This window comes from Loxodonta africana, chromosome 11, assembly GCF_030014295.1.
Source record: "Loxodonta africana isolate mLoxAfr1 chromosome 11, mLoxAfr1.hap2, whole genome shotgun sequence".
Taxonomy (NCBI): domain Eukaryota; kingdom Metazoa; phylum Chordata; class Mammalia; order Proboscidea; family Elephantidae; genus Loxodonta; species Loxodonta africana.
The window spans coordinates 12,560,104-12,585,035 of NC_087352.1; the positions used below are offsets into that span (position 1 = coordinate 12,560,104).

The 24,932-nt window shown below is 53.1% G+C and overlaps 2 protein-coding genes across 4 annotated transcripts; both read right to left on the bottom strand.

Moving 5' to 3' along the window:
- Window positions 1-518: 518 nt before the first annotated feature.
- DMWD (DM1 locus, WD repeat containing) lies at window positions 519-7,978 on the bottom strand. 3 transcript variants are annotated; one of them, XM_064293838.1, is made up of 5 exons: window positions 7,532-7,976; window positions 5,881-6,063; window positions 2,312-3,589; window positions 1,234-1,475; window positions 519-1,080 (listed from the first exon to the last, which is right to left on the bottom strand). In XM_064293838.1, exons 1-5 carry the CDS (start codon window positions 7,931-7,933, stop codon window positions 801-803), a joined length of 2,385 nt encoding a protein of 794 aa, XP_064149908.1. In that variant the 5' UTR covers window positions 7,934-7,976; the 3' UTR covers window positions 519-800. The 3 variants fall into 3 exon arrangements, with proteins under 3 accessions (XP_064149908.1, XP_003406687.1, XP_064149909.1); XM_003406639.4 differs by having other exon boundaries at window positions 902-1,080; window positions 1,401-1,475; window positions 7,532-7,978; XM_064293839.1 differs by lacking the exon at window positions 1,234-1,475 and having other exon boundaries at window positions 902-1,080.
- Window positions 7,979-8,197: 219 nt separating this feature from the next.
- On the bottom strand, window positions 8,198-24,931 carry RSPH6A (radial spoke head 6 homolog A). Its single transcript, XM_003406463.3, has 6 exons — window positions 24,030-24,931; window positions 20,850-21,084; window positions 17,496-18,260; window positions 15,718-15,862; window positions 14,642-14,759; window positions 8,198-10,292 (listed from the first exon to the last, which is right to left on the bottom strand). Exons 1-6 carry the CDS (start codon window positions 24,683-24,685, stop codon window positions 10,055-10,057), a joined length of 2,157 nt encoding a protein of 718 aa, XP_003406511.2. The 5' UTR covers window positions 24,686-24,931; the 3' UTR covers window positions 8,198-10,054.
- Window position 24,932: the final 1 nt, after the last annotated feature.

Here is a 24,932-nt window from a genome sequence, read left to right on the forward strand (position 1 = left end):
GGGATTTTATTTTTTTTTCTTTCCAGGGGTAGGCAGTTCTCCTGGAGAGGGAAGCTCAGCCCCAGAAGACCCAGCTGAGACACTAAGGGCCAAAGACTGGTCCTCCGGTCAGCTGAGAGACCCTTAGCCCAGGGGCCCCCTGCCAGGCACTTCAGGAGCTGCCTACGGGAACCCCCAGCTGGGCAGGCCCCTTTTTAGCTGTAATAGTTCAATTGGAGTTTGGGCACTTAAAACAACTTTGAAAACTCTCATCAAGGGTCCTGGCTGCCCTCTGCCCTTGAGAGAATGGAGGGAGAGGCCCTGCTCAGAACAGGCCAGCTGCTGGCCTGGAGGCATAGAGAACAAGTAACTCCTCCTCCAGGCTTCAGATTTTCCTGCTATTACAAAGGGGCAGGAGGAGATGGGGCAGGACCAGGGCTCATCCTTGGTTAGTGGATTGATGCCAGAAGGGCAGCAGAAGCAGACACACTCCCTCCATACCTCCACGGAAGGGAACAGACACACGCTGGGCCTGGGGCTTTGAAAACGGGAACTTTAGTATAAATAAGAGGTCCTGGGGGACAGGGAGGGCCCCAAGGGGCATCCATAATTTAACACTCTTAGGAAAGGACAGACAAGGCAAGGGGAGGGTGCGGGGCCAGAGAAGGGGCAGCCACCCCCTCCCCTGCCCACCAAGCCAGAGGGGCACAGCACAGAGAGCTGGGGCTCTAGAGGGCTGGGACTTCTCCCTAGGAGTGACCAGTCACATGCTGGGGACAGGGATGAGGGTAACAACACTGATGTCTCAGAGGAAGGGGTCATTATACTTGGCAGTGGGTGGGGGCAAGGCTGAGGCCACATGGGCTACTGTATCCCCCAATGTCTGGGCCAGACTGGGGGACCGTTTGCCCCCTGATTTTGTGCAGGGCGGGGACCAAAGCAGTCCATCCGTCATGGTTAGTCTTGTTAATACGTTGATCGGTGAGGTCAGCAGGGAGGTTACGGCGAGGAGACTGGGGGCACAGGGTGGGGACCCCGCCCGCAGTCCACGGCTCACACCACTGTGCCACTGGGGGAGTTGCCGGGCTGGGAGGAGATGCCCTGGGGGAGACGAGGGGGAGACAGGAGGGGTTAGAGACCACCTGTGCTCCGCCAGTCTCTGGGGAGGGGCCAGCCTGGAGTCCCCCACTGCCTTGCCCCGCAGTCCACCCCCGACCCCCAGACTGAGGCCACTGCTCTAGGCTTGGCACTCACATCTCGGCTACCTTCCCTGGCCCGACGTCGGTACTTTTAGACAACAAAGTCCTCGGGTGATCCTCAGCAGAGCGGGCAGGGTTGGGAGAGGTACAGAGAAAAAGGGGAAGCTGGGGTGCCCTTCTGACTTGGGAGGGGTCCCGAGAGTCTGGAAGGGACAGTCCTACCTCTACCACTGACTTGCTGGGTGACCTGGGCCAACTTCCTTCCCCTGTCTGGGCCTCAGTCTCCTCGTCTGTGAACTAGGGAGATAGAGGGGTCTCCTTCAGGGCTTGCCAGGCTCCCCAGACTCCGATGCCCTTGCCTTGGAGACCCTGAGTCTGCTCTCTTGTTCTAGGGACTCAGGCCTCTAGGATTCCAAAACCACTCTTCCAAAGAACAAGGCTGCGGCCCCAAGATCTGACAGCCTGGGCAGCTAAGCCTGAATGCCCAGGAGCTGAGCCTCCTTAGACCACAGCTCCTGGCTTCGGAAGGTGCCAGGCCCCAGGGCTTCTTCTACTGTGAGGTTCCTGAACCCCACACCCACCCTGGGAGGGGGCACATCCACCAGCTGCCCATTTTAAAGCCTCTCTGCTCCAGGTGGTAGGACAGAGGTCAGAGGGTGGTGGCTTGCTGAGGTCACGCCATGAGCAGAAGTGCTGGACGGGATCCCTGGACTCGATCCTACAGCCAGCTGTGCCTTCAGCCACAGGCTTGGAGGCTAAATATCCAAGACCTGGGCTGACAGCTGGGCCCACAGGTTTGGGCTTGCCCACAGATGTGTCTGGTTTGGCCTGCAGTATTTTCTGCTTCATGTGACAAGCGGAGACCTGGCCAGGCTGGGCCATGCTTCCGCCTGATGCCAACTGGCTGCCCTCAGACAGGGCTTTTTAGCCGGCCGCAGTTCCCAACACTCCCTGTTGCCTCTTCTACCCAACTCTCTGTTGACTGATGTAGCAGGGTTTGAGAAGCCATCGCTTTAAGACCTGAGAGGTCAGCTTCTCCTCATCCGATGGGGCTACAGTCTGTGACACGGACAAAGCCCTCAGCCCACATCACCTCCACCTGCCGGGCTCTGGGGAGCTGCTGGGGGACTTACCGCCTTGCCTGGCCGGGCCCAGGTACAGATGAGGCCCTCCTGGCAGGCTGTGACAATGCAGTCCTCCAGGAAAAGGAGTACTGTCAGGCGCTCCTGGGCGATCTTCTTGCACACCAGCGGCTCCAGCAGTGGCACCTCATGGATACGTGGGCACAGTGCAGTGCCCAGCACCTTGGCTGGGTCTAGCCGGCTGCGGGTGGTGGGGCCGCTGGGCTTGTCCCCGCTGCCACCACTGCCCCCACTACCCCCACGGCTGATGTTGCCCAGGCTGTGATAGCGCTTGTGCTCCTTCTCAGCCCCCCGGTCCCGCCGCTCCTGCAGCGTGAGTGTGGCAAAACGGCCAATGCTGAACGGGGTGCCTGGCTCTGCTGCCGCACTGGGACCACCTGCCTTGCCACCACCCGCTGGATGCGGGAGGCTGTTGGAGCGGGACAGCGAGCGGGGCAGGAGGCCTGGGCCGGGTTCGCTGCCCCGTGAGCTGCTGGTGGCTGGTGGCGTGGTGCCGGGGGTGCCAGGGAGGGTACGGGTACGGGTCAGGGGCGGGTGCGGGTAAAGCACATCTTCAGTGAGGTCCCACAGGCAGAACTGTGTGTCCTGGCCAGCTGAGCCAAAGCGGTAAGTGATGGAGCTGGCCTTGGGCAGTGGGGAAAGAGGGGCACCCCCACCCGAGCTTGTGCCTGAAGAATCTGGCTCCTCCTCCTCCTCCTCGCCGCTCCGGTCCCCATCACCGCTGGCTGCTGTTGATGCCTCCTCAGCTCGTGTGGTGTAGGGGTCGAAGGCCACAGCATTGACCCAGGACTTGTGACCGTGGCCACGGGCCACCACACGGCCCTCGGTGAAGGACCACACAGTGACCAGGTCGTCTTCACCACCTGTCACCACGTAGCGCCCGTCGGGGCTCCAGCACACACAGAGCAGGCCCCCAAAGTAGCTCTTCATGAGCCCACGCAGGAGCATGGAGTCGAAGTGGAAGACGCGCAGGCAGCCGTCCTGGCTGACGCAGGCCAGGTGCCGGCCGTCAGGTGAGAAGGCAAACTCATTAAGCGGCCCCTCACCCACTGCCCACTTGGCCAGTGGGTTGCGAGGCGCCTTGCTCTTGGCAGCGTAGACGGCAAAGCCCTCGCCCTGCTTCAGGAGGCTATATTGGGGTGGGGCTGAGGCGCACGGGTGGCTGACGTTGTACAGGTACAGGTGGCCGCTGGCGTGCGACGCTAGGAAGAGGCTCTCAGACTCCGGCAGCCACTTCAGGTAGGTCACCTTGGTCTTGTCAATCAGCCGCTGCCAAGAGAGACAGGGTGGCAGCTGGAAGGAAGCAATAAGCCCCTGGCAGACCTCCTGGTCCCTCCAACATGGCCCTCAGATCTGACCCAGCTCACATAGCTGGTGTCATGCCAGGCCCAGGCCCCTCTGAGAGAGAAATTCCCAAACTGAGGGAAGACAGATGGACACCACGGATGGCAGTATAGGCTGCCTATGAGGTGGCCACAGGGAGCTCGGTGGAGCCTCGATGTCCCATCCTTGGAAAGGAGACCACCCTGCCTTCCAGGCTACTGTCTGCTAGCTGTCTAACCCCTTCTGCAATCTCTACTGTGTCAGGTTTAAGGCAAGAAATGTACTCATAGAATGTCAGCTCCACAGAGGAAGAATCTTTGTCTGTCTGGTTCACTGTCCTCTCCCTCGCACATAGAATGGTGCACACAGGAGGCGCCTCAAAAATATTTCCCGAATGAATGAATGAATGACAACTCCATCCTTCCTGCTGCTGAGACCAGAAACCTTCTAGGCATTTTTGTTTCTTTCCCTCACAACTTGCATCCAATCCTTTAACAAATCAACAAATCCTGTGGGCTCAACCATCAAAATGTACCCAGAATCTGACCTTTTCTCACACCCTCACTACAACCACCATCAACCTGCTCCTGGGTTCCTGCCACGGCCTCCAGCTGGCCTCCCTGCCTCCATGCCTGTGGACTATTCTCCACAGTCGCCAGAGAGCCTGCTGAAATGTAAGTTAGTACATGCCACTGCAGCCTATTTCAACCAGGGTTCCAGAAAGAAAGGCCTACTGCCCTCAGGCACCATTATGTGTAATTAATTCATTGTTTCCCCAGTATCTAGAACATTCCTAGTTGCCTCTCAACCTTGGGAGAATTGAGGAAATCGTCTTGTATATCATTTCTGTACTCTAGGGTTCAGAAGAGAAAACCAGTTTGAGAAAGGCTGCTCCAGAGGCGCCTGTCTCTCTAGGAGTAAAAGCCAGTCCTTTCCATGGCCTTCCCAACCCTACATGACCTGGCCCCTCTTCACCAACCCGCTTCCCCTCAACTCTCACCTAGCCACTCAGCTTTTTTGTTGCCTTGCTTCTGGGCATTTGTGCTAGGTGCTCCCTCCACTCACTTTCCCAGGTAACTTTCCTCACCTCCTTCAGGTCCTTGTTTCAATGTCACCTCCTAGTGAGGCTTTTCCTGACCACCTCATTTAAAACCTGCCAAACACTTCCTGAAGGAGCCCCAGTTGTACAGTGGTTAAAGCGCTCAGCTGCCAACTGAAAAGGTCAGCGGTTGGAATCCACCAGCCACTACCTGGGAGAGAGATGTGGCAGTTTGCTTTCATAAGATTTACAGCCTTAGAAACCCTATGGGGCAGTTCTGCTCTGTCCTATAGGGTCACTGTGAGTTGGAATCGACCCAACAGCAAAGGTTTTTCCCTGCTTATCACCTTCTGACATACACTTATCACCTTCTGACATACAATAGACTTATCTGAAAAGTGTCTGCGGCCCCAGCTAGACTGAAAACTCCATGGAGGCAGGGAATTTTGTCTGCTTTGCTCCCTGTGATATGACGTCCTCAGTGCAGAGAACGAGGTCTGGCACAGAATAAACACTCAATAAGTATTTTCTGAATGGATGAGCTAATGCATTTTTAATACACTCACTCCCTTCAGTCATTCACTCGTTCTGAGAATATTTCCGGAACACCTCCCTCTAGACCAGAGAGAAAGAGATACAGGCCAAGCACAGCCCCTGCTGCAGAGTCGAGCAGTAAGACCATTCACTGACATTTGCACTTGGGCCAAGTCAGCCCAGGACTGAGCACAGTCCGTGTACAAGTTTACAACAACGGTCCTGTCAGGCAGGAAAAGGAATCACCATTCCGCAGAGGAAGAAAACTGAGGCTGAGAGGAACAGCCACTAAATGGCATAGCAGGGACTTGAATCCAAAGCCCACCAAGCATAGAATTTGAAGAGCAAGGGTTCTGGAATCACCCGAGTCCCAAATACTTGCTAGCCTCAGTTCTCTAATCTGCAAAGTGGACATCATGATTCCTTACCCATCAGTTGATAAGAACTCAGGGTTAGCACTGGGCCTGGGCACAGCAGGCGCAGCTGTCATTACTGTTAGCCGTTATCACACTCGCTGCTGTCTGTCACCCTACCTCACATACCTCAATTCATCCCCCATCTCTCCTCGTCCTGCCCTCTCAGACAGATGCAGTCCCGGGGCAAACAGTATGTGTGTGCATGTGTGTAGGTGGATGGGAAAAGGGACCTGGGGACCCACAATCACCTCCTCATTGAATAGCTTGCTGGTGTCCTTCTTGATGAGATCCAGGTACTGCACCTGGCCAGCCGAGAACCCCACCAGCAGGGAGATGGTCTCTGTGGCAGCAGTGAACTGGTTGAAGTCATGGCAGGTGGGCTGGGTGCCCTTATAGATCCGCTTGTCAATTGGCTTGTTGAGGTCAATGGACTTAAATGATGGGAGAAAGGGGGTTAATGGCTCAAACCACTGAGAGGAAGGAAGAGGGTGCTGAGGTTGGGGAAAACCACGAAGAGGAAACAGGGTTAAATCCCTGAGGGAAGTGGGTAGGTGGATGGTTGAGTGGGAAGGGGCAGGGACAACCACAGACAGGAAGGGGGACCCAAATCACAGAGTATTGAGAAAAACCACACAGGAAGAGCCCTCCCCCATGCAGCCACACTGCCTCCCCAAAGCTGAGTCCCCTGCAACCTCAGGGACACCCTTGCCCAGAGCATTAGGGTCCAGAGTCTCTACTGTCCCTGAGCCCCCATTTCCTTCCAGTCCTGCCCTGTAATCTCAGCAACTCCCTTGGGCCCCTGTTGTTGTTGTTAGGAGCTTGGGCCCTAGCGCTACAGTATTCCAGGCCCCCAAAAACCTCAGGGCCAACCAGGACTCTATAACCCAACATCCCAGGGTCTCCTTCCCCTTGGAGTCCCTAAACCTCAGGACCTCCCCACTACCAACCAATCACAGTTCAGGAACCCAGTAAACTTCACTGTCCCTCCAATTTGAGGAACCTTTATCACCTCTAGGGAGCCCTGGTGGCGCAGTGCTTAAACCTTCGACTGCTAACCAAAAGATCAGCAGTTTGAATCTACCTGCTGCTCCTTGGAAATCCTATGGGGCAGTTCTACTATGTCCTACTGCCTCACTATGAGTCAGAATCAGCTTGATGGTAACGGGTTTGCTTCATTTTGGTTTATCACCTCTGGACTCTCATCACTTCTGGAGACCTCCCTCTCAACTGCTGGGGCCTCATACCCTCTGGGACCTACATCATTTTCAGAGATGCGCATCACACCTGAGGATTTTCCCTACCAGGGTCTCATCACCTCGAATTCTCCTCTCAGCTTAAAGAGTCTCATTTCCACCAGGACCCTCATTACCTCCTGAACCCCAATTTCCTTTAGGATTCCATTCGTCTTCTGGATTCCTATTACGGCTAAGGCTCCCCAATCACTTCCAGAATTTCCTCACCTCTGGACTCCCCAAGTCCCAAGACCCACACCCACATCTGCTCCAGACCTCTGGGTTCTCCATCGCTTCTGAGCCTGCATCCAACTCAGGATTCCCCATCGCTGCAGAATGCCTGCACCCCAAAACTGCGGGGATCCCACATCATCTCAGATTCACCATCACCCCCGGAATGCTCACCACCCCAGAATCTCCGCGCCTAACCCGGGAGCCCCCCAACATGACCTGAAGATTATCCACCATCTCCAAGATGCCAACACCCCCGGCGCCTCCCGTCATCTTTTAGAATCCTGCATCACCTCCAAGAATCCTATCCCCCAGGATGTCCATCACACCTAGGACGCAAATCTCCAGGACCCATAACAATTCCGGAACCCTCCTGGGTCACCTCAGAGTCCCCCATCCCCTCAGTACCCAGGGCCCCACGATGAGGGCCGCTCACCCGTTGGCTCCCGCGGCGGCAGCAGCCGGGGTAGAAATAAAGCTCGCGGCCCAAGTTGAAGCAGACACGGTCTCCCCCCGCGCCGATCCCCGCGGGCGTGGCGGGCGGCTCTCCGGATCCGGCGCCGTCGGGCTCTCCGAGCCGCACTAGGCTGAGGCGCACGGCGGGCAGCGCGGGCCCGGGCCCAGGCCCGGGGCCTGCGGGCGGTGGGGACGGCGCGGGGCCTGCGGCGCCGGGGCCGGAGGCGGAGGCAGGGCCGGGCGGGGGTTGCGGCGGCTGAGCCGGCGCCGGGGTCTGGGAGGAAGCCGGCCCCGACCTGCGAGAGGTGCCGTCCCCGGGGAGCAGTTTGTAGAAGCCCTCGCGGGTGCGGAACTGCGACTTGATCTCGGAGCAGTCTCCCATGGCGGCGCCGGGGCCCGAGCCGCCCTCCGCGCCGCCCGCCGCCATCTTGGGCGCCCCCCGGGCCCGCCGCTGCCCCACCGCCGTCCGCCGCCGGGCCCCTCGCCGGAAGCCGCGGGCCAGCGCCGGAAGAGGTGGGGTCGTCGCCCGGGCGACGCCTCTTCGATTGGCAACAGGCTCGGAAGGCGGGACCAGCTCCTGTGGTCGCTCGGGTAACGGTTCTGGACTGTGGGCGGGGCGAAAATGTAGGCGAGGCTACGCCTTGTTACCGCCTTGTGGTTGGCTGCGGGGGCGGGGCGCGGCGAAAAAGGGTGTGGCCAGTTGGAAAGCACAAGTCCCTAGCAACGGCGCCCGGAGAACGTTTGCCTAGCAACGGAGGGCCCCCGCAAGAGGAGGCCTCGTCCGTATCCTGCCCCTCCCATGACTTCCCAGACGACCCCAGGTGACTCTAATGTTTCCTTAGACTCCCAGCGTGCACCCTCCTGACCGCCACTGTGTTCCAATGACATCCTAAAGTCCCCAAGTGACCACGGCATCTCCGACCATTCCTCCCACTATTGATGACCTCCAAATCACCACTGACCCCTAATGTCTCCACAAATCTTCAAGGACTTCATCTGACCAGCTATTGATTAATGCTAACCCCAAACATTATCCGTATTTCCCACCAATCTTCAATATCTCCATGACTTCACTATCTTCAACAATTTCACTGGGTCTTCCAACACCTACCCCTGATTCCAAATTTTCAAGGATCCCGGCAATGCCCCCAGTGTTCCAATGATCCACTAGTAGTCTAGTCTTGCACTGACCCTAATATCCCCCACTGATAGCCCCCCCCAAAAAAAAAACCAAACCCAGTGCCATTGAGTCGATTCCGACTCATGGCGACCCCATAGGACAGAGTAGAACTGCCCTGTAGAGTCTCCAAGGAGTGCCTGGTGGATTCCAACTGCCCACCTTTGGTTAGCAGCCGTAGCTCTTAACCACTATGCCATCAGGGTTTCCACTGATAGCCAGTGCCCCTCAGTTCTGCTAAAGTAGAACTATACCCCATCTCCATCACATATTTCCCCAAGCCCATTTATTCATGCCCTCCGAATTTCTCACAGGAATGTCTCAGAGGCATCTCACTTTCAATAAGTCCTACACTGGACTTGACATCTTACTCCAATTCCTGTTCCTCTCCGGTGTCCCCATCTTAGGGCTGACCCTGCCATGCACCCGGTCACAGACTTAGGTGTCCTCCTAGGCTTGTACCATTTCCCTTCATCCCCCACCTCTAGCCCCCAATTCTTTTTTATGTTCTACCACCTGAAATTCTATTTCCTAGCCCCTCCCTCTCCACATTCATGCCCAAACTCCTCCCGCCCAATCCTTCCAGCATCAGCCTTGTCTCTGGTCTACCAGACTCTATTCTCACCCCTCCACTTGGCATCTAGAGGGGTCTTTCTTTAGCACAAATATTATCAGGGCCCTCCCCTTCCTGAAGCCCTTCTGTGGCACTCTAGTGGCCATGTGGCAAAGTTAAGCCCTGAGTGATCTGGCTCCCACCAACTTGTGTTTCCAACCTCACTTCTCACCACTAAGCCCTCACGTTATGTCTCACCTAAAGTGAGATTAGAGCAACTACCCCAACACCTTTCACTCTCTCATGCTGTTTCCTATGCTTGCAATGTCTTTCCCCACTCTTTTCTTGACCCTTTAAGAGTCAACTGAGAAGTTCTGACATTCCTATTGATGTCCCCATCCCGGTTTTCATTGTTTGGGGATGGCTGTCTCCCCCACGGAGAGGGGGAGTCAGGGCTTCGGCTACATGGTCCCCTCTGTATCCCCAGCAGGGCTGAGCTGAGCTGAGAGGAGGCACTTAAATAGTTGTTTGATGGCTGGTCAAATTAATAAATGAAACACATGGGACAGTCATCATGCCAATGAATGTGGTGAATAAATAAATGAATTGTAATGCCACAGGGAGATTTTATTCAGAGCAGCTGTCTTCCTCTTCTCCCCCTGCCCTCCAGGAGCAGAGAGAAAACCACTAGTGAAAAAATAAATCCGTATATAACTATGTGTAAGGAAAAACTGCTATCTATCTACTTGTGTGGGGAAAGAGGCTATGGGGCCTCAGTCCTCTACATCCTCATCCTCATCTTCCTCCTCATCCTCCTCCTCCTCCTCTGCGGCTGCCAAGGCCTGTTCCTGGGCAGCCTTGAGGGCCTGCTCCTCCTCCACCGTGGGGTCATTTGCCTCCATGATCTCTGGGCCACTGGGATACTCTTGCTGAATGGGGGCTGGCAGGGCTGGGTTGAAGTTTTCAGGGCTGTACTTGTGGCCCCAGCCGATGTAGATGTTCTCAAACTTCCTGGAGGGGCAGGGAGGGACTGTGAACCCCTTGCCCCCTTTCAAGTCCCCATTCTGGAATTCCGTAGAGCCCGGGCCCCAAAGTGGGCATAGCACAACTACAAGGTTGCAGGTGGTAGGGTGAAATGTGCCCGCAGATTTCTCTATTAATTTGTTCATCCAACAGATACTTATTGAGAACCTACTGTGTGCCACTCAGTATCTATAAAAACCAAACCTGTTGCCATCGAGTCAATTCCGACTCATGGTGACCTCATGTGTTACAGAGTAGGACCACTCCACAGGGTTTTCTTGGCCATGATCTTTACGGAGGAATCCCTCAGTGGCACAGTTAGGTGCTCAACCAGTAGCCAAAAGGTTGATAGTTTGAACCCATACGTAGGTGACTCAGAAGAAAGGGCTGGTAATCAGCTTCCGAAAGGTTACAGCCTTGAAAACCCTATTGAGCACAGTTCTACCTGTACACACGGGGTCACCATGAGTCAGATAATTGGCTCCACAGCAACTAACAGCAGCGACAATGACAATCTTTATGGAAACAGGTCGTCAGTCCTTTCATACGTGGAGCCACTGGGTAAGTCCAAACCACCAACCTTTGGGCACACACTGTTTGCACCACCCAGGGACTATAGGCAGCATCCAGTGTGACTAAGGAACTGAATTTTTAGTTTAATTTTCTAATTTCTTTTGTGATTTCTTCTTTGACTCCTTGGTTACTTAGGAGTTTGTTGTTTTGTTTCCACATATTTGTGAGTTTCCCAAATTTCCTTCTGTACTGAGATCTAATTTCATTCCACTGCCGTTGGAAAGCTTACTTTTTGTATGATTTCAATCCTTTTAAATTTCACGTGTGGAAACATGTTTTATGGCCTCACAAATTGTCCAGCCTAGAGAATGTTCCGTGTGCATTTGAGAAGAATCTGCATTCTTCTGTTGTTGGATGGAGTGAATTGTATTTAATTTTAATTCTTTTAAATTTAAATTTAAAAAAATCGATACTCTAGGCGGTTATTGGAAAGCATCTAAGTATGTCTGGAGCAACTCAGATACACGAGTCTATTTTCCAACTGCAAATTTTATGAAATCTAAACACAGGTCAGGTATTTCTGACGAAAATGTAGCTTCCAAACTGAGATTTGCTGCATGCGTGAAATACACACCAGACTTCAAGGACTGTGCATAAAGAAGAATGTATGCTAGTTCATTAGTAATTTGTCTATTATTGATTTCATGTTGTAATGAGAATATCTTGGATATTCGGGGCTAAATCAAATATATTACGAAAATTCATTTCACCTGTTCATTTTTACTTTTTGAATGTGGCTACTGGACAATTTAAAATCACGTATTTAAGGAGTCCCTGTGCGATGCAAACCGTTAAGCGCTCAACTACTTGCCGAATGGTGGGCAGTTTGAACTCTTCCAGAGGTGCCTCAGAAGAAAGGCCTGGAGACCTGCTTCCGAAAGGTCCCAGCCTGGAAAACCCTGTGGATCACAGTTACTCTGCACACATGGAGTCTCCGTGAGTCACAGTCAACTCAATGGCAACTAACCACTACCACCAGCACCACAACAACACAATCACACGGGACCACCAGCACCACAACAACACAATCACACGGGACCACCAGCGCCACAACAACACAATCACACGGGACCACCAGCGCCACAACAACACAATCACACGGGTGGCTGGCATTTTATTTCCATTGGACAGCCCTGGTCCAGATGCTGGGAACACAGCAGCTAACAAATTAAGCAAAAAAAAGAAAAAATCCTGCCTCATGCTTATACTCTAGTGGGAAGAGACTGATAACCAACAAGGACACATTTGCTTGGGTCCTCATCCTGCCAGTCCATCCTGTCCCCAGAACTTTATCTAGGGAAGGAAAGAGCAGTAAATGGGAGAAAAGGGAGGGAACTGAGAGATAAAGACAGTCAGAAAGATGTGGATGGGTAGAGAGGCTGAGAGAAGAAGGGGAAAGAGAGAGAGGCAGAAAGAGGGAGAGAGACAGAGAAGACAGAGAGGAAAAGAGACAGGGAGACAGGGAAGATAGAGAAAGAGAGAGACAAAGCAGGACAGCTGAGGGATGGAGGGTTTGCTTGGAGACGCAGTTTGGTTTTGACCTTATTTTGACATCTTTGCTATTCCTGAGAGCATCGTTTTCTCCAGGTCTTTCTCAGAGCTGGCAAATCCCTTCCTGCCCTGGTTCACAAACCAGCAGCTTCAGCATCACCTGGGAGCTAGTTAAAAATACAGAATCTCAGGCTCCGGCCCAGCCCTACTGAGACAGACTCGGGATTTTAACCAGATCCCCAGGTGAGTCCTAAGCACTTACGGCTTGGGAAGCTCTGATCTAGAATGTCCTTCTACCGGCTTTTCCTCATTACCTCTTTCTTTCACTGAAGACTTCAGATCAAAGAAATTCTTCCTTTATACCCTTAAGACTTGCTCATGCAGTTATAAACTGTCATTAGTCCCTGAGCTCTCACTAGCGTTTCTTATCACAGTTTGCAACATGGTATTTGTGGTGGTTGTGGTGGGGTTTTACAGTTAAGGCTTGTGTTCCTTCTGGCTGCTCCCAGAGGCAGGATCTGTAGGTCTTTTTGGTCATGGTATTTCCTTGGGTCTACCACCTAGCTGGCACAGTGACATTAAAAAATCTTCTATGAAGAAAATAATGAATGGATAGGTAGATGGATAGATGGATGGATGGATGGATGGATGATGGATGGACGATGGATGGACGATGGACGGTTGGACGATGGATGGATGGATGGATGGATGGGTAGGTGGGTGGGTGGGTGGGTGGACGGGTGGACGGGTGGACAGGTGGGTGGATGGATGGGTGGGTGGGTGGGTGGATGGATGATGGATGGATGGATGGACGATGGATGGATGGGTGGATGGATGGATAGGTGGATGGATGGGTGGATGAGTGGGTGAGTGGAGAATGGATTAGTGGGTGGAAGATGGGTAGGTGGGTGGAGGGTGGCTAAGTGGGTGGGTAAATGGATGGTTGGATGAAGGCAGATGGATAGTGGTGTGGGTGAATGAATAGGTGGATGGATGAAGGATAGGTGGTGGGTGGGTAGATGGATGGTTGGATGGCGGATGGAAGGATAGGTAGGTGGGTAGAGCTCCTAGTTAGATCTTTAGCTTTGAGGGATGTTGGCAAATTAGGGTGTGACCAGAAGAAGGGGGTTGGCAAAAGCAAGCATACCTCTTTCCACCTTCTGGATGGAAAAAAAAAAATTTCTGAGGATGTGGTTAATGTATGAAGATTACATGGAATCCCACCACAATTGTGAACCAGATACTAGCAAACTCAGCATAGGTTCGAGATGGAAAAGGAAAATCTATGAAAAATAGTCTGACCTCTGGTGGAGAGCGCTGGTAAGTGCACCTGCCCCCATTGTTCCCACCCATATTATCTGGTGGCTGAGCAGAAGGGCTGGGATGTGCCTCCCAAGGGAGGCTTAAGGGTCCTGTGGGGAGTGTATATTTGCGGTGTGACCTTGGCCTGTGTATCTCTGGGGAGCAACTGGTGGGGAATCCTGGTGGGAAAGATTTCCACTCCCTAGACCAATAGCCAGTTGCTGCCAAATCTGTGCTGACTCATGGTAACCCCAAGTATGTCAGAGTAGAACCCTACTCCATATGATTGTCAACGGCTGATTTTTTGGAAGTAGATTACCAGGCCTTTCTTCTGAGGCCCTTCTGGGTGGACTCCAACCTCCAACCTTTCAGTTAGCAGCCGAGTGCATTAACTGTCTGTACCACCCAGGGAATTCATTTGGCCCCATAGAGGAAAAAAAAAAAAAAACCTCTCAAGTTAGAACTGTCTAGGAGGCCCAGGAAAGGAGTGAGCTCCCTCAGAGAAGAGACTTCACCCCTGTCAGGGTCGCCCCAAAGAGGACTCCTGATCTTGTCCAGCTCTGCAATCTATGCATCAGAAAAGCCCTGGGCCAGGGAACCAAGGACCCGGGTTTGAATCCTGTCATGCTGTGTGATCCTGAACTAGTTCCTTCCCCTCTCTGATCCTCCATTGCCTCATCAAACAGGTTTATACCCTCCGTCTGGGATTTCTCATCACAGCCATTGAAAACTCTACAGAGTGCATTTCTACTCTGAAATGCACAGGGTTGCCGTGAGTTGGAATAGACTGGAAGGCAATTCATTTGTTTCTTTTTGGTTTTCTGGATCCCCTGGGAGCTGAGCGAGGGTGTCAACCCGGGGGCTTCCTGAAGGGGGTCCTTCCAACCCCCACCTGCTCTGGTGAGTTGCCTGGCCCCCCTGAAGGTGTCTGCAGGGGCCTCCCCTGCTGGGAGGGGCTGGGTGATACATACTTGCCACTAGCGTAGGCATAAGCCCCCGGCCAGAGATTGGAGCGCACGACGGCCAAGGAGTATTGCGGGGAGTGACTGCAGGACAGGCGGGCCGTCCAGGGCGAAAGGTGCATGATTTCTGTGGACAAAGGGGCAGCGAGGCCAGGGGCTCAGGAAGCCTGCTGGGCCTGCCCCCCCAGACCCCTGCAGGAAGTTGGAGAACAGGAAGGGAGGAGGCAAAGATGGAGCGTCAGCAGGGGCAAGAAAGGAGCTGCAGGCACTAATGCACCAGCTTAGGTGCTTCAACTCTGGTGGCAGACCGCTCTCCAGGAAGCCACCTCACCTGTCTGAGCCTCAGTGGTTGCACCTATGAAATGGGCAGACAATCTCGCCTTCCTGGCAGAGTGGCTGTGAGGCCTGGTGATAATGTCTACCTTCCACAGTGCCTGGCACCCAGTGCAACCCCCAACAGGGGGTGGTCGTGGTTCTATTCCCAGGTCCACCATCAGTTTGGAGCAGGGAACAGGACAGGGCACAGGCAGGTGCTGGGCTCACTGAATTCTGGGTTCAAAGCCAGCAACTTCCACTTCCCTCCAGGTGCCTGATGCCCCCGCCCTCACAAAATACTATCCATTCATCCACCATCCACCTCAAGCCCCGCCTCCTCTGGGAGGCCTCCCTGATCATGTCGCCCTCCACCCAAGCCCATGAAGGTGTCTCAAGATCACACCCTACATCTGTGCCATTGCCACATGCCAGACACTGTTCAATACAGTATGAACACATTACTGCAACCCTGTGAGGGAGGCACAGTTGTGATACCCATTTGATAGATGAAGAAGCAACTGAGGCTCCAGACATTTCTGGCAAGGGATTGTCAGCCAGTATCTTTTGCATGAATGGATGAATGAATGAATATTATTTAGCACAGGGCCTAGCAGAAAGTAAATACTTGCTGTTGTTATTAGGGAGTCACACCTGAGCTACCTGGTTTGGCTGCAGGTGGGGAATCCAAGGCTCAGAGAGTTGGACCAGAGAGTTGACTCCAGGCTGTCTGCACCCCGGCTGGTAGTATGCAGGGTTAGAAGGACAGTTACCTGCATCTTCTGAGAGCGGTGTCAGCAGTGGGGGCCCAACTTCCTGCTCCACCTCCTCTATTCCTTCATCTGCCTTCTCTTCCTCCTCCCCCAGCTCCTCCTCCTCCTCCGACTTCTGCAAAGGGTTCACCCAGGTGCAGCGGCCCTGGAGGTAGGGAGAAGGTCAGGAGGCATCCTCAGGGTCAGAGCCCAACTGGGGCTCTGGGGGGACATAAAGGGCCAGGTGGCACCCAGAAGCACTGGTCCTGTCCTTGGGGGCTCAGGTGTGGGCAGGAGAGACAAGGTTAGTCACACAGTGAGGGGGCAGGGAGAGCCCTGAAAGCCCTTTTGTAGTGACAAGGCGGGGGGAGGGAGGGGACTCCTGCCTCCTGATGCCCATGTGGCCTTGGGAAAGTGGGTTCCCCCACTTGTGCATCCATTCATTCACTGATTCATTTATCAAATATTTAATGAGAACCTACTACAGGCAGGTACTACCCTAGATGCTGGGGATACATCCTTGAGAAAAGAGACCCCCCCAGAGTCCCTGCCCTTGTGGAGCTGACATTCAGCAGCCCGTATGATCCTCGGTTTGCTCATTTGTGCAACGGGGGTTTCAGGGGTACCTTTCATTGGATTGTTGGTGGGTTTCAGGAGATACTGAGGAGCCAATAAGTGTTTGCTGAATGAATGAGTGGATGGATGGATGGATGGGCGGGCGGACGGGTGGGTGGGTGTGTGGGTGTGTGGGTGGGTGGATGGATGACCATAAGTGCCTAGCATGTAGCCAATTTCAGTTTCATCAACAACGACAAAATGGGGCTGGCCCCTGCACCTACCTCCTCAGAGGACATGACATTGTAGAGTCAATAAATGTTTATTGAATGAATGAATGAGTGCCCAGCAGAAGCCACATGGAACAGATAAATGAACAAAATACACTGTAGGCACTCAGTAAATGTAGGCCCCCATTCTCTTACCCACAATTCCAAAATCCACAATTCTGAAGTCTAAAAAGGTTTAAAAGCCGAGTTTTTTTTTTTTTTTTTCTTCATAATCCATTTGGCAGCACCCCTGAAAGCTGAACGAACGAGAGGTTATTCCTAAGTTTTGCTGCAGGAACAATGACATGCTTGAATGCAGGCTTCGGCTCTGGCCCCTTGCTTGGGGTGTTGTATAATATACACTGTGTGAAGGAGCCCTGGTGGCACAGTGGTTAAGTTGGTTGCTAACCAAAAGGTTGGTGGTTTGAACCTACCAGCTGCTCTGCTGGAGAAAGACATGACAGTCTGCTTCCATAAACATTACAACCTTGGAAGCCCTCTGAGGCAATTCCACCTTGTCGCCCTTTTAAACTCTGAAAAATTCTGAACTCTGAAAATGCACCCAGCCCCAAAGGTTTCTGGCAGGGGATCGTCAACCATGTTAAATGAATAAATCAATGAATATCATTTACCACAGTGCCTAGCAGAGAATAAACTCGTTGTCGTTCGCTGCCCTCCAGTAGATTCAGACTCATGGCACCCCACGCGCACAGAGTAGAACTGTGCACCTCACGGTATTCAAGGCTCAGACCTTTCGGAAGCAGATCGCCAGGCCTTTCTTCTGCGGTGCCTCTGGGTGGGTTCGAACCACCAACCTTTCGGGTAGTAGTCGAGTGCTTAGTCATTTGGGCCACGCAGGGACTCCGGAGAATAAGTTATGTTGTTATAACTAGGAAATTATATTAGGAAGCCACCTGAGTTTGCACAGGTGGGGAAACCGAGGCCCACAAGCCCGAGCCCGCCCCTGGTCCTCACCTGCGGCAGGATATGTTGTGTGTGGTGCACCCAGTTGGCCATGGAGTCGACCAGCTCGAGCACCGGGATGCCTTCAAAGTCTGGGTTCTCCTCGAAGGAATCGCGCCCCGCGCCGCCCTCCTCCTCCTCGTCGCCCTCCTCCTCGCCAAACTGGTAGAAGCCAAGCGGGCTGATGTGCGTGGCGGCCGAGATGCGGGCGATCTGGGCGCGCAGGTAGTTGGCCTCGTTGCCCGGGAAGGGCGGGTAGCTGACGACCGGCGTGTCCAGGTAGCCGGTAAAGAACTTCTTAATCTTGCGCGCGTGCACGATCTGGGCCGGCGTGACGTGGGGCAGCCGAGTCCAGGGTCGGCCCGGCTCGTTGCACACGAAGTACAGGTACTTGTTGGTGCCTGAGCGGCTCTCCTCCCTGGGGATGACAGGCGGCGGCTTCCACATGGGTTTGGGGATCACGTCGGCTGCCTTCTCTTCGTCCTCCTCGCCCTCCTCCTCGCCGTGCGCGTCCATGACATCTGCGCCCTCCAACATATCCTCCACCTCCTCCTCCTCGCCTTCTTCTTCGCCCTCTCGGAATTCCACCTCGGCCACCAGGTAGCTACGCTTGAGCCCCAGGATTTTGCCCCAGAAGCGGCAGGTGAGGATGGGCTGCTGCTCCACCAGCTGCTTCAGGGCCAGGAAGATGCGGAAACTTTCGTCCGAGCCCAGGCCGATGCCGGCTTGCTCAAAGTAGAAGGCCGTCTCCATGATGTTGGGCACTGGTGTCTCTGTCTGCTGAAGGTGGGGTGGGAGGGCAGAGGTGAAGGAGGCTGAGGCCCTGCTCTCTAGCTTGCCTCTTGGATAGAGTTAAGAGAGTGAAAACATTCTGGAACCCAGCCACCTGTGGTGCTAGTGATGGCCAGAGAACCAGTTGTGGCCAGTGAGATGTAGGGAAAGTCCCTGGGGAATATAGCCCTTGATGGCTGGTGCTGCAGCAGCCATTTTTTGAACATAAAGTGACAACATCAAGACCAAAAGCCATCAGGATGAAGAAGGAAGAGCGAAGGGGAGGAAGAATCCAGGATTCTTCCTGACCTCATACATATGCTGCACCAACTTTGAACTTCCCCCCTCCAGACTCCTGGCTAAGTGAGGTAAGTTAAATGTCTTGCTGAACTGTTTGTACCATTTTAACCAAGCACTCAGGTCCCCTGAGAGGTGCCAACAGTTTGCGCTCGACTACTAACCTAAAGGTTGGTGGTTTGAACCCACCCAGTGGCACCATGGAAGAAAGAGCTGGCAATCTGCTTCTGTAAAGATCACAGACCAGACAACCATATGGAGTAGTTCTACTTTGTAACACACGGGGTCACCATGAGTAGGAGTCGAATGGGTGGCAACGGGTTTGGATTTTGTTTGTTTGTTTCTGTTGCTTGCAATCAAAGGCAATCCTGCTGATTGCCCTAGTCAGAGATGAGTTTTATAGCCAGGCTACTATGATGCTGAAAACAGCTTTCTCAGTTTGGTTTAGAGACAGGGAGGGAGGTTAGGGATGAGAATGTGTGTGAGGGGAGAGCACAGCCCCCCAGTGCCTCTTCACTGGGGAGCCACCTTGCCGGCTCTAAACAGCTTACACTTGACTATTATGTGTGAGAAAAACGACCTTCTAAATAATGATAGGGGCAGCATCTCAGAGCAGTGGGGTCGCGGATGGATTATTCCATAAATGGTATTGGGATTGTGGCTAGCCGTTTGGAAAAAAATATAAAATGAGAAAAATGAAAGCCCTGCCTCACACGAGACAGAAAAATAAATACAAAATGCTGAATGAGTATTTATGAATTTCTTCCTAGAAACAGGCACAGGCTACAAACGCCCACAATTTTGCCCTTTCACGGACCCGGGATTGAGAACCCCTGCTCCATATTCTAAGAGGGTGGGGCTTTCAGGGACGAGGAGTTCTAAGGGGGCGGAGTCTCTCAAGGGATTGTATTAGAAAGAGGTGGGGCCTTTGAGGGAGACCTGGTGGCACAGTGGTTAAGAGCTCGGCAGCTAACCAAAAGGCAGGCAGTTCGAATCACCAGCCGCTCCTTGGAAACCCTGTGGGGTAGTTCTGTTCTGTCCTACAGGGTCACTATGAGTCCTTAAGAATTGGAATCGACTTCACTGCAACGGGTTTGTTTTTTGTTCTCCCGCCCCGGCCTTTGAGAAGATGACGTTTTTAAGGGGCGGGGCCTTTGGGGGACAAAACATTCTAAGGAGGCGGGGCTCTCAGGGACTTGGGATAGATGGGGGCAATGCGGAGGGAAGAGGGGATAGATGCAGTTCTAAGCTGGTGGTGCCTCCTAGGGAGAGAATGGCGGTCTGAAATTTAAAACCATACTCTCAGGTAAAAGTTGTCCTTCCTGCCTAAGACTTAGGTTCTCACCTGCTCTCTGCTCACCCAAAGGGCTCATTCATTGACCAGGTTGTTCACGCAGTCCTCGCCGATCCCCCGCCCCATGGTCTCCAGAATCCTACAATCTCAGAATCATAGAAACAAGCACCGACCAACAGCACCCGGGTATAGGGTAGAGGTTGTAACACCGGCTTTGGAGGTCATGGCCAAGAGCCTGGAGTCCTAGGGCTGTCTCCCTTGCTTCCTAGCGTCATGCCCTCTGAGCTTCAGTTCCTTCCTCCATAAAATGGGCATAGTAAGTAAATAGTCCTTGCTTCACAGGATTGTTTTAGGGGTGAAACCAGACAAAGCAGAGGACCTGGCAGGTGTCGTTATTATTGTTATAAACAGAGTCCTCAATAAAAGTTTGTTGACCAAAGTGTGAAAGGACACTTCGCCGAATACGAAGCATTCCTTCAATTCTGGAAACAATCATGGAACCATATACTGAAAATGGCAGAATGCTAATGGGCCATGGGTGGAAGAGTTCTTAGCAAGCCTCTATTGACAAACGGGGAAACTGAGGCCGGGGAGAGGGAGCAAATGATTTCAGTGTTGTGAGACTCCAGGAGGCAGTGGTTTCACAGAAAAGGGCTGCAGGACAGTTTTTTCTGAAGGGAGGGGTAAAGGATGATGGGAGAGAGGAGCCTCCACCTCCACGAGGCCACCGGAGTCAGCTTTCTAAAAAGCAGAGCTGACCCGATCTTTCCTTTGCCTCAACCCCTCCCATGGTGCCCACTGCCCTTAGGAGACACCACAAGCCTTTAGCCTGGCGCTCAAGGCCTCTGTGGCCTGGCCCCGCCTCCCTCCGTCGGGGTACACATCCCAGACTGAAATCCTTTCCGTTTCCGGTCTCCCATACCTCCAGACCTCAGCACAGGCTATACTTTAAACCTGGGGCAGCGCACGTTCCACCGCAGGCCCTTCCCCACCGGCTCACTCACCACCTCCTCCTCCATCTCCTGTTCACCCTCACCGCCACCGCTCCGGATGAATAGCGCCTTCTGCTTCTCAGCCATCTCGTAGGTGAGCTGCATCTCGGGGTCGTCTCGCATTGTGTCCAGCTTGGGGTGGAACCACTCCCGTTGCGTGGTGCGGTTCAATGACTCCAGGATGAACAGGGGGTCCTCGGGCCGCTGGTTCAAGAGCTTGGTGAGCAGATTCACTAGGTGCTCGTATCTGCCTCAGGTAGGGGAGCGAGGGGGGAGGGAGGAAGACATCACTCATTCAACTCAGTGGGCTCACTGCTGTGTGCCTGGCCCTGTGCCTGTCACTGGGGACACGGTAGAGAAGAGAGAAAGTCTTTGCCCTGGTGGAGCTGACATCCTGATGGGGAGATGGAAATTCATCAAATATGCAAAATATAGTATGTCAGGGAAGGAGCCCCAGTGCCAAAACGGCTAAGAACTTTGTTGCTAACCAAAAGCTTGGTGGTTTGAACCCACCTAGGGACTTCGTGTGATAAAGACCTAGTGATCTGTCCCTGTAAAGATTACAGCCCGGAAAATGCTATGGGGCTGTTCTACTCAGTCACATGGGGTCAATTTGGGTGGCAAAGGCACATAACAATGTGCCAGGGAGGGGTCATGGCTGTTGTTAGTGGCCATGGACTAGGTTCCCCATAGGATTTTCAAGGCTGTGACCCTTTGGAAACGGATCGCCAGGCCTGTCTTCAGATGAACCTCTGGGTGGGTTCAAACTGCCAACTTTTTGGCTAGTAGTTGAGCGCTTAACCATTTGCATTGCCCAGGGAGACCAGTAGAGCAGGGAATGGGGACTGGGAGTTTCAGGGACAGATTAGCCAATAAGCAAAATACGCACGGCCTTACTCGTGCTTACTTAACTAATCTGTAGTGCACAACTGCACCTGTTTTTTTTACCATATCTTTGATGTGGTGAAACCCATGTGAAATTGTCCACTACAGATTAATAAGTACACAGTTAAGCCCATGTGTACCTTGTTTACTGGTTAATCCACCCCTAGGGACAGGTGATAGTTTGCAATTTTAAATAGGGGGGCCAGGGAAGGCCTCACCAAGTGACATTCAAGCTGAGATCTGAATGAACTGAGGGACAAAACATGCAGATATGGGGGGGGGAGGTGGGTGGGAAGAGTGCTTCAGGCAGAGGGAACAGCAGGTGCATAGGTCCTGAGATATTTTATGAGTCAGACGTGATCTTGATACCAAGACTCAGGGACAGTAGGAGAAAGGAAAATTCCATGCTAATCTCGCTGAGGAATCTAGATGCAGAAACCTTAAGCAAAACTTGGCAAATGGCATCCATCAATTTCTAAAAAGGACAAAACATCACAATTAAGTTGGACTGACACCAGGAATGCAGGACTGGACTGACAATAGAAAAATTTGATGTAGCACGTTAATATGTCAAAGGAGATATGTAAGAGCACCTCAATAGATGCAAGAAATTGTTTGATAGCATTCAACACCCATTCATGATTAAAAACAGACAATTTGTAGCAAGGTAGGAATAGTAGCTGATTTTTGTAATCTCATAAAGGCTAACCACAAGTAATCTACTGGACAAGCCAAACATGGTGAAAGACTAAATATTTTCCCCTATGGAACTGGGAACGAAGATGCCCACTTTCACCAGTTCTATTAACACTGTACTGGAGGTTCTAGCCAATGCAATACGACATGAAAAAGAAAGAAAAAATATAAGGATTAGAAAGGAAGAAACAAAACTGTCATGGTTTGCAGATGGTATGATTGGGGATGTGACATGAGGGTGCGCCTGACATGGTGGAGGAACACTGGAGTGAGTGTTAGCGGTTGTGGGAGAAGAGGAGGCTCGAGTGAAAATAGTATTGTGATGGGTTCCATCCACTCAGCCAGGCACCATGCTGAGCACTTGAGAGCAATGCTGAATCCTAACCACAACCATACACACAAGGAACACTTATGGCCTCCACTCCAGAGCGAGGATTTGAAACCAGCTTGTGTGATTTCAAAGCATGCATATGTAACTCTCGGCTGTGTGAAAACCCCTTTGTCAGCAGTCTTGGATGTGGTGGAACGCCACCACTGAAGTTGTTGGGAAGGGTAAGAATAGGTGAGCTAGGGTAGCTTTGGCCAGGGCTTTTCAGGAAGGGACCTTGAAGCTCCCAAGGGTTGGGATCTGTTGAGGAACAGCAAGAGACTTTTTTTGACTGCACTCTAGGGTCTGAGTTAGGAGGAGGTACTGACTAAAAATGAAGTTTGGCGATGGGCAGGGCCTTGAAGGCTGTGGTGAGGAGCCTGTGTTTCCTCCTGAGGGCACTGGAGAGCCATGAAAGGTTCTGAGCAGGGGAGGGATCGGGTACTTTAGCAAGACCTGTTACTTCTCCAGCGTTATCTCCTTCCACTTCTCCCCCTTGCTTCCTGCCACACTAGCCTCCTTACTATTCCTCAAACACACTGAACATCAGAGCCTTTGCATTTGCTGTGCCTTGTACCTGGACCACCCTTCCTCCAGATACCTACGAAGTGCTTTCTGCCACCTCCTTTAGGTCTCTCATCAGATGTCACTTCCTCAGAGAGGCCTTCTCTGACCTCACCCTATTTAACATACGCTCCCTACCCCCCTGGCCCTGCCTTATTTTTCACTTTAGTTCTTACCATTTATTATGCTTATTGTTCATTATCTCCACTAAATGGTGAGCTTCATGAAGATGTAATTGGGGCTGAGAGATGTATTGTGACTGCAGCTAAGTAGCCTTGGCAAGTTCCTTCCTCAGGCGGGAAGTTTAGTGGATAAGAACAGGGCCTCGATCTAGATGACTAGTGTTGGAGTCCTAGCTCTGCCACATCTTAGCTGCGTGATCTTGGATAAGCAACCTAACCTCTCTGTGTCAGTTTCCTCTTCTGTAAAATAAGGATTGTAGATGTCTTAATCTCAGTGTCATAGGAAGTAGCTACTAATGTGTGAAGTCCTGGGCACAGTCCTTGGTAAGTAAATGCTAATGATAGTTGGTATTTATTCCCTGACTCCTAGTCTAAGATGCCCCCAGAGCAGTTGCTGGTTCTCCACCAGGACTGATATCTGACTGATGAGACCCCAGAGCCTTGGCTTGGTGCCCCCCCGACCCCACCTGGGTCCTGCCCCTTCCCCACCCTTCTCACAGGCTGAGGTCACATTTGACGCTGGTCTGCAGCAGGTAGGCTTTGGCGTTCTGCACAGCCAGCTCCCGAGGCTCGGGCTCCGGCACCTCCATACCATAGGGCCCGAAGTCCAGCTCAGGGGGCAAGTAGTGGAGGTCAGGGTCATCCCTTGTGTAGGGCCCGTGCTGGGTGTCCTCGAGCTGCAGGTCCTGTCTCTGGTAGGGGTTGAACTGGCCTAAGAGTTCGGACCGGGGGTCCTGGTACGCTGACTCCAGGTGCTGGAGGAGGTTGCCATGGGCCTGGTTCACCTGCTGCAGCAGCACACTGGCCCTTCGATCGTGACCCTGGCCTCTGTTTTCATCCGTATAAGGATAGGGTTGGAACTCTTGGGGGTAGCCGGCACTCTGAATCGGGTAGTGCACACTACCCATCTGGGTTTCTGGAGCCTGGAAGGCCTCCGACATCTGGGACAGGTTGGGGTGGTTCGCCCAGCGTTCCTGACTAGCTTGCTGCTGTGGCAGCATCTGGGGGTCAAGATGCATTTGCAGCTGTTCCTCTAGGACTGAGGGCTGGAGTTGAGAAGAGTCCCGACTGGGCCGCCGATCCGAGCCCTGGGAACTCCTCCGGCTCGCGAGCTGCTGGGAAGGGTGCTCAGGGTCCGGAGGTGGGTCCCACATGGCTCAAACGGAGTCTCAGACTTCTAGAAGAAAGGCTTGCAGATAGGCCAGTAGACTCGCCCGCCCACACACGCCCGGCAGCCGCTAAGATGGCTCGGTTGGTTTCTAAGGCCGAGGGAAGGGGTGGGCCGTTACCAGGGGAGGGTTTCTGCGCAGGCGCAGCGCCACGAACGCGGGGCTCTAGTCGGCCCGCGGGCTTCGGGGCGCGCTGCGCTGCCTCCCGGCAAACAGGTGGGCAGAGGGAAGA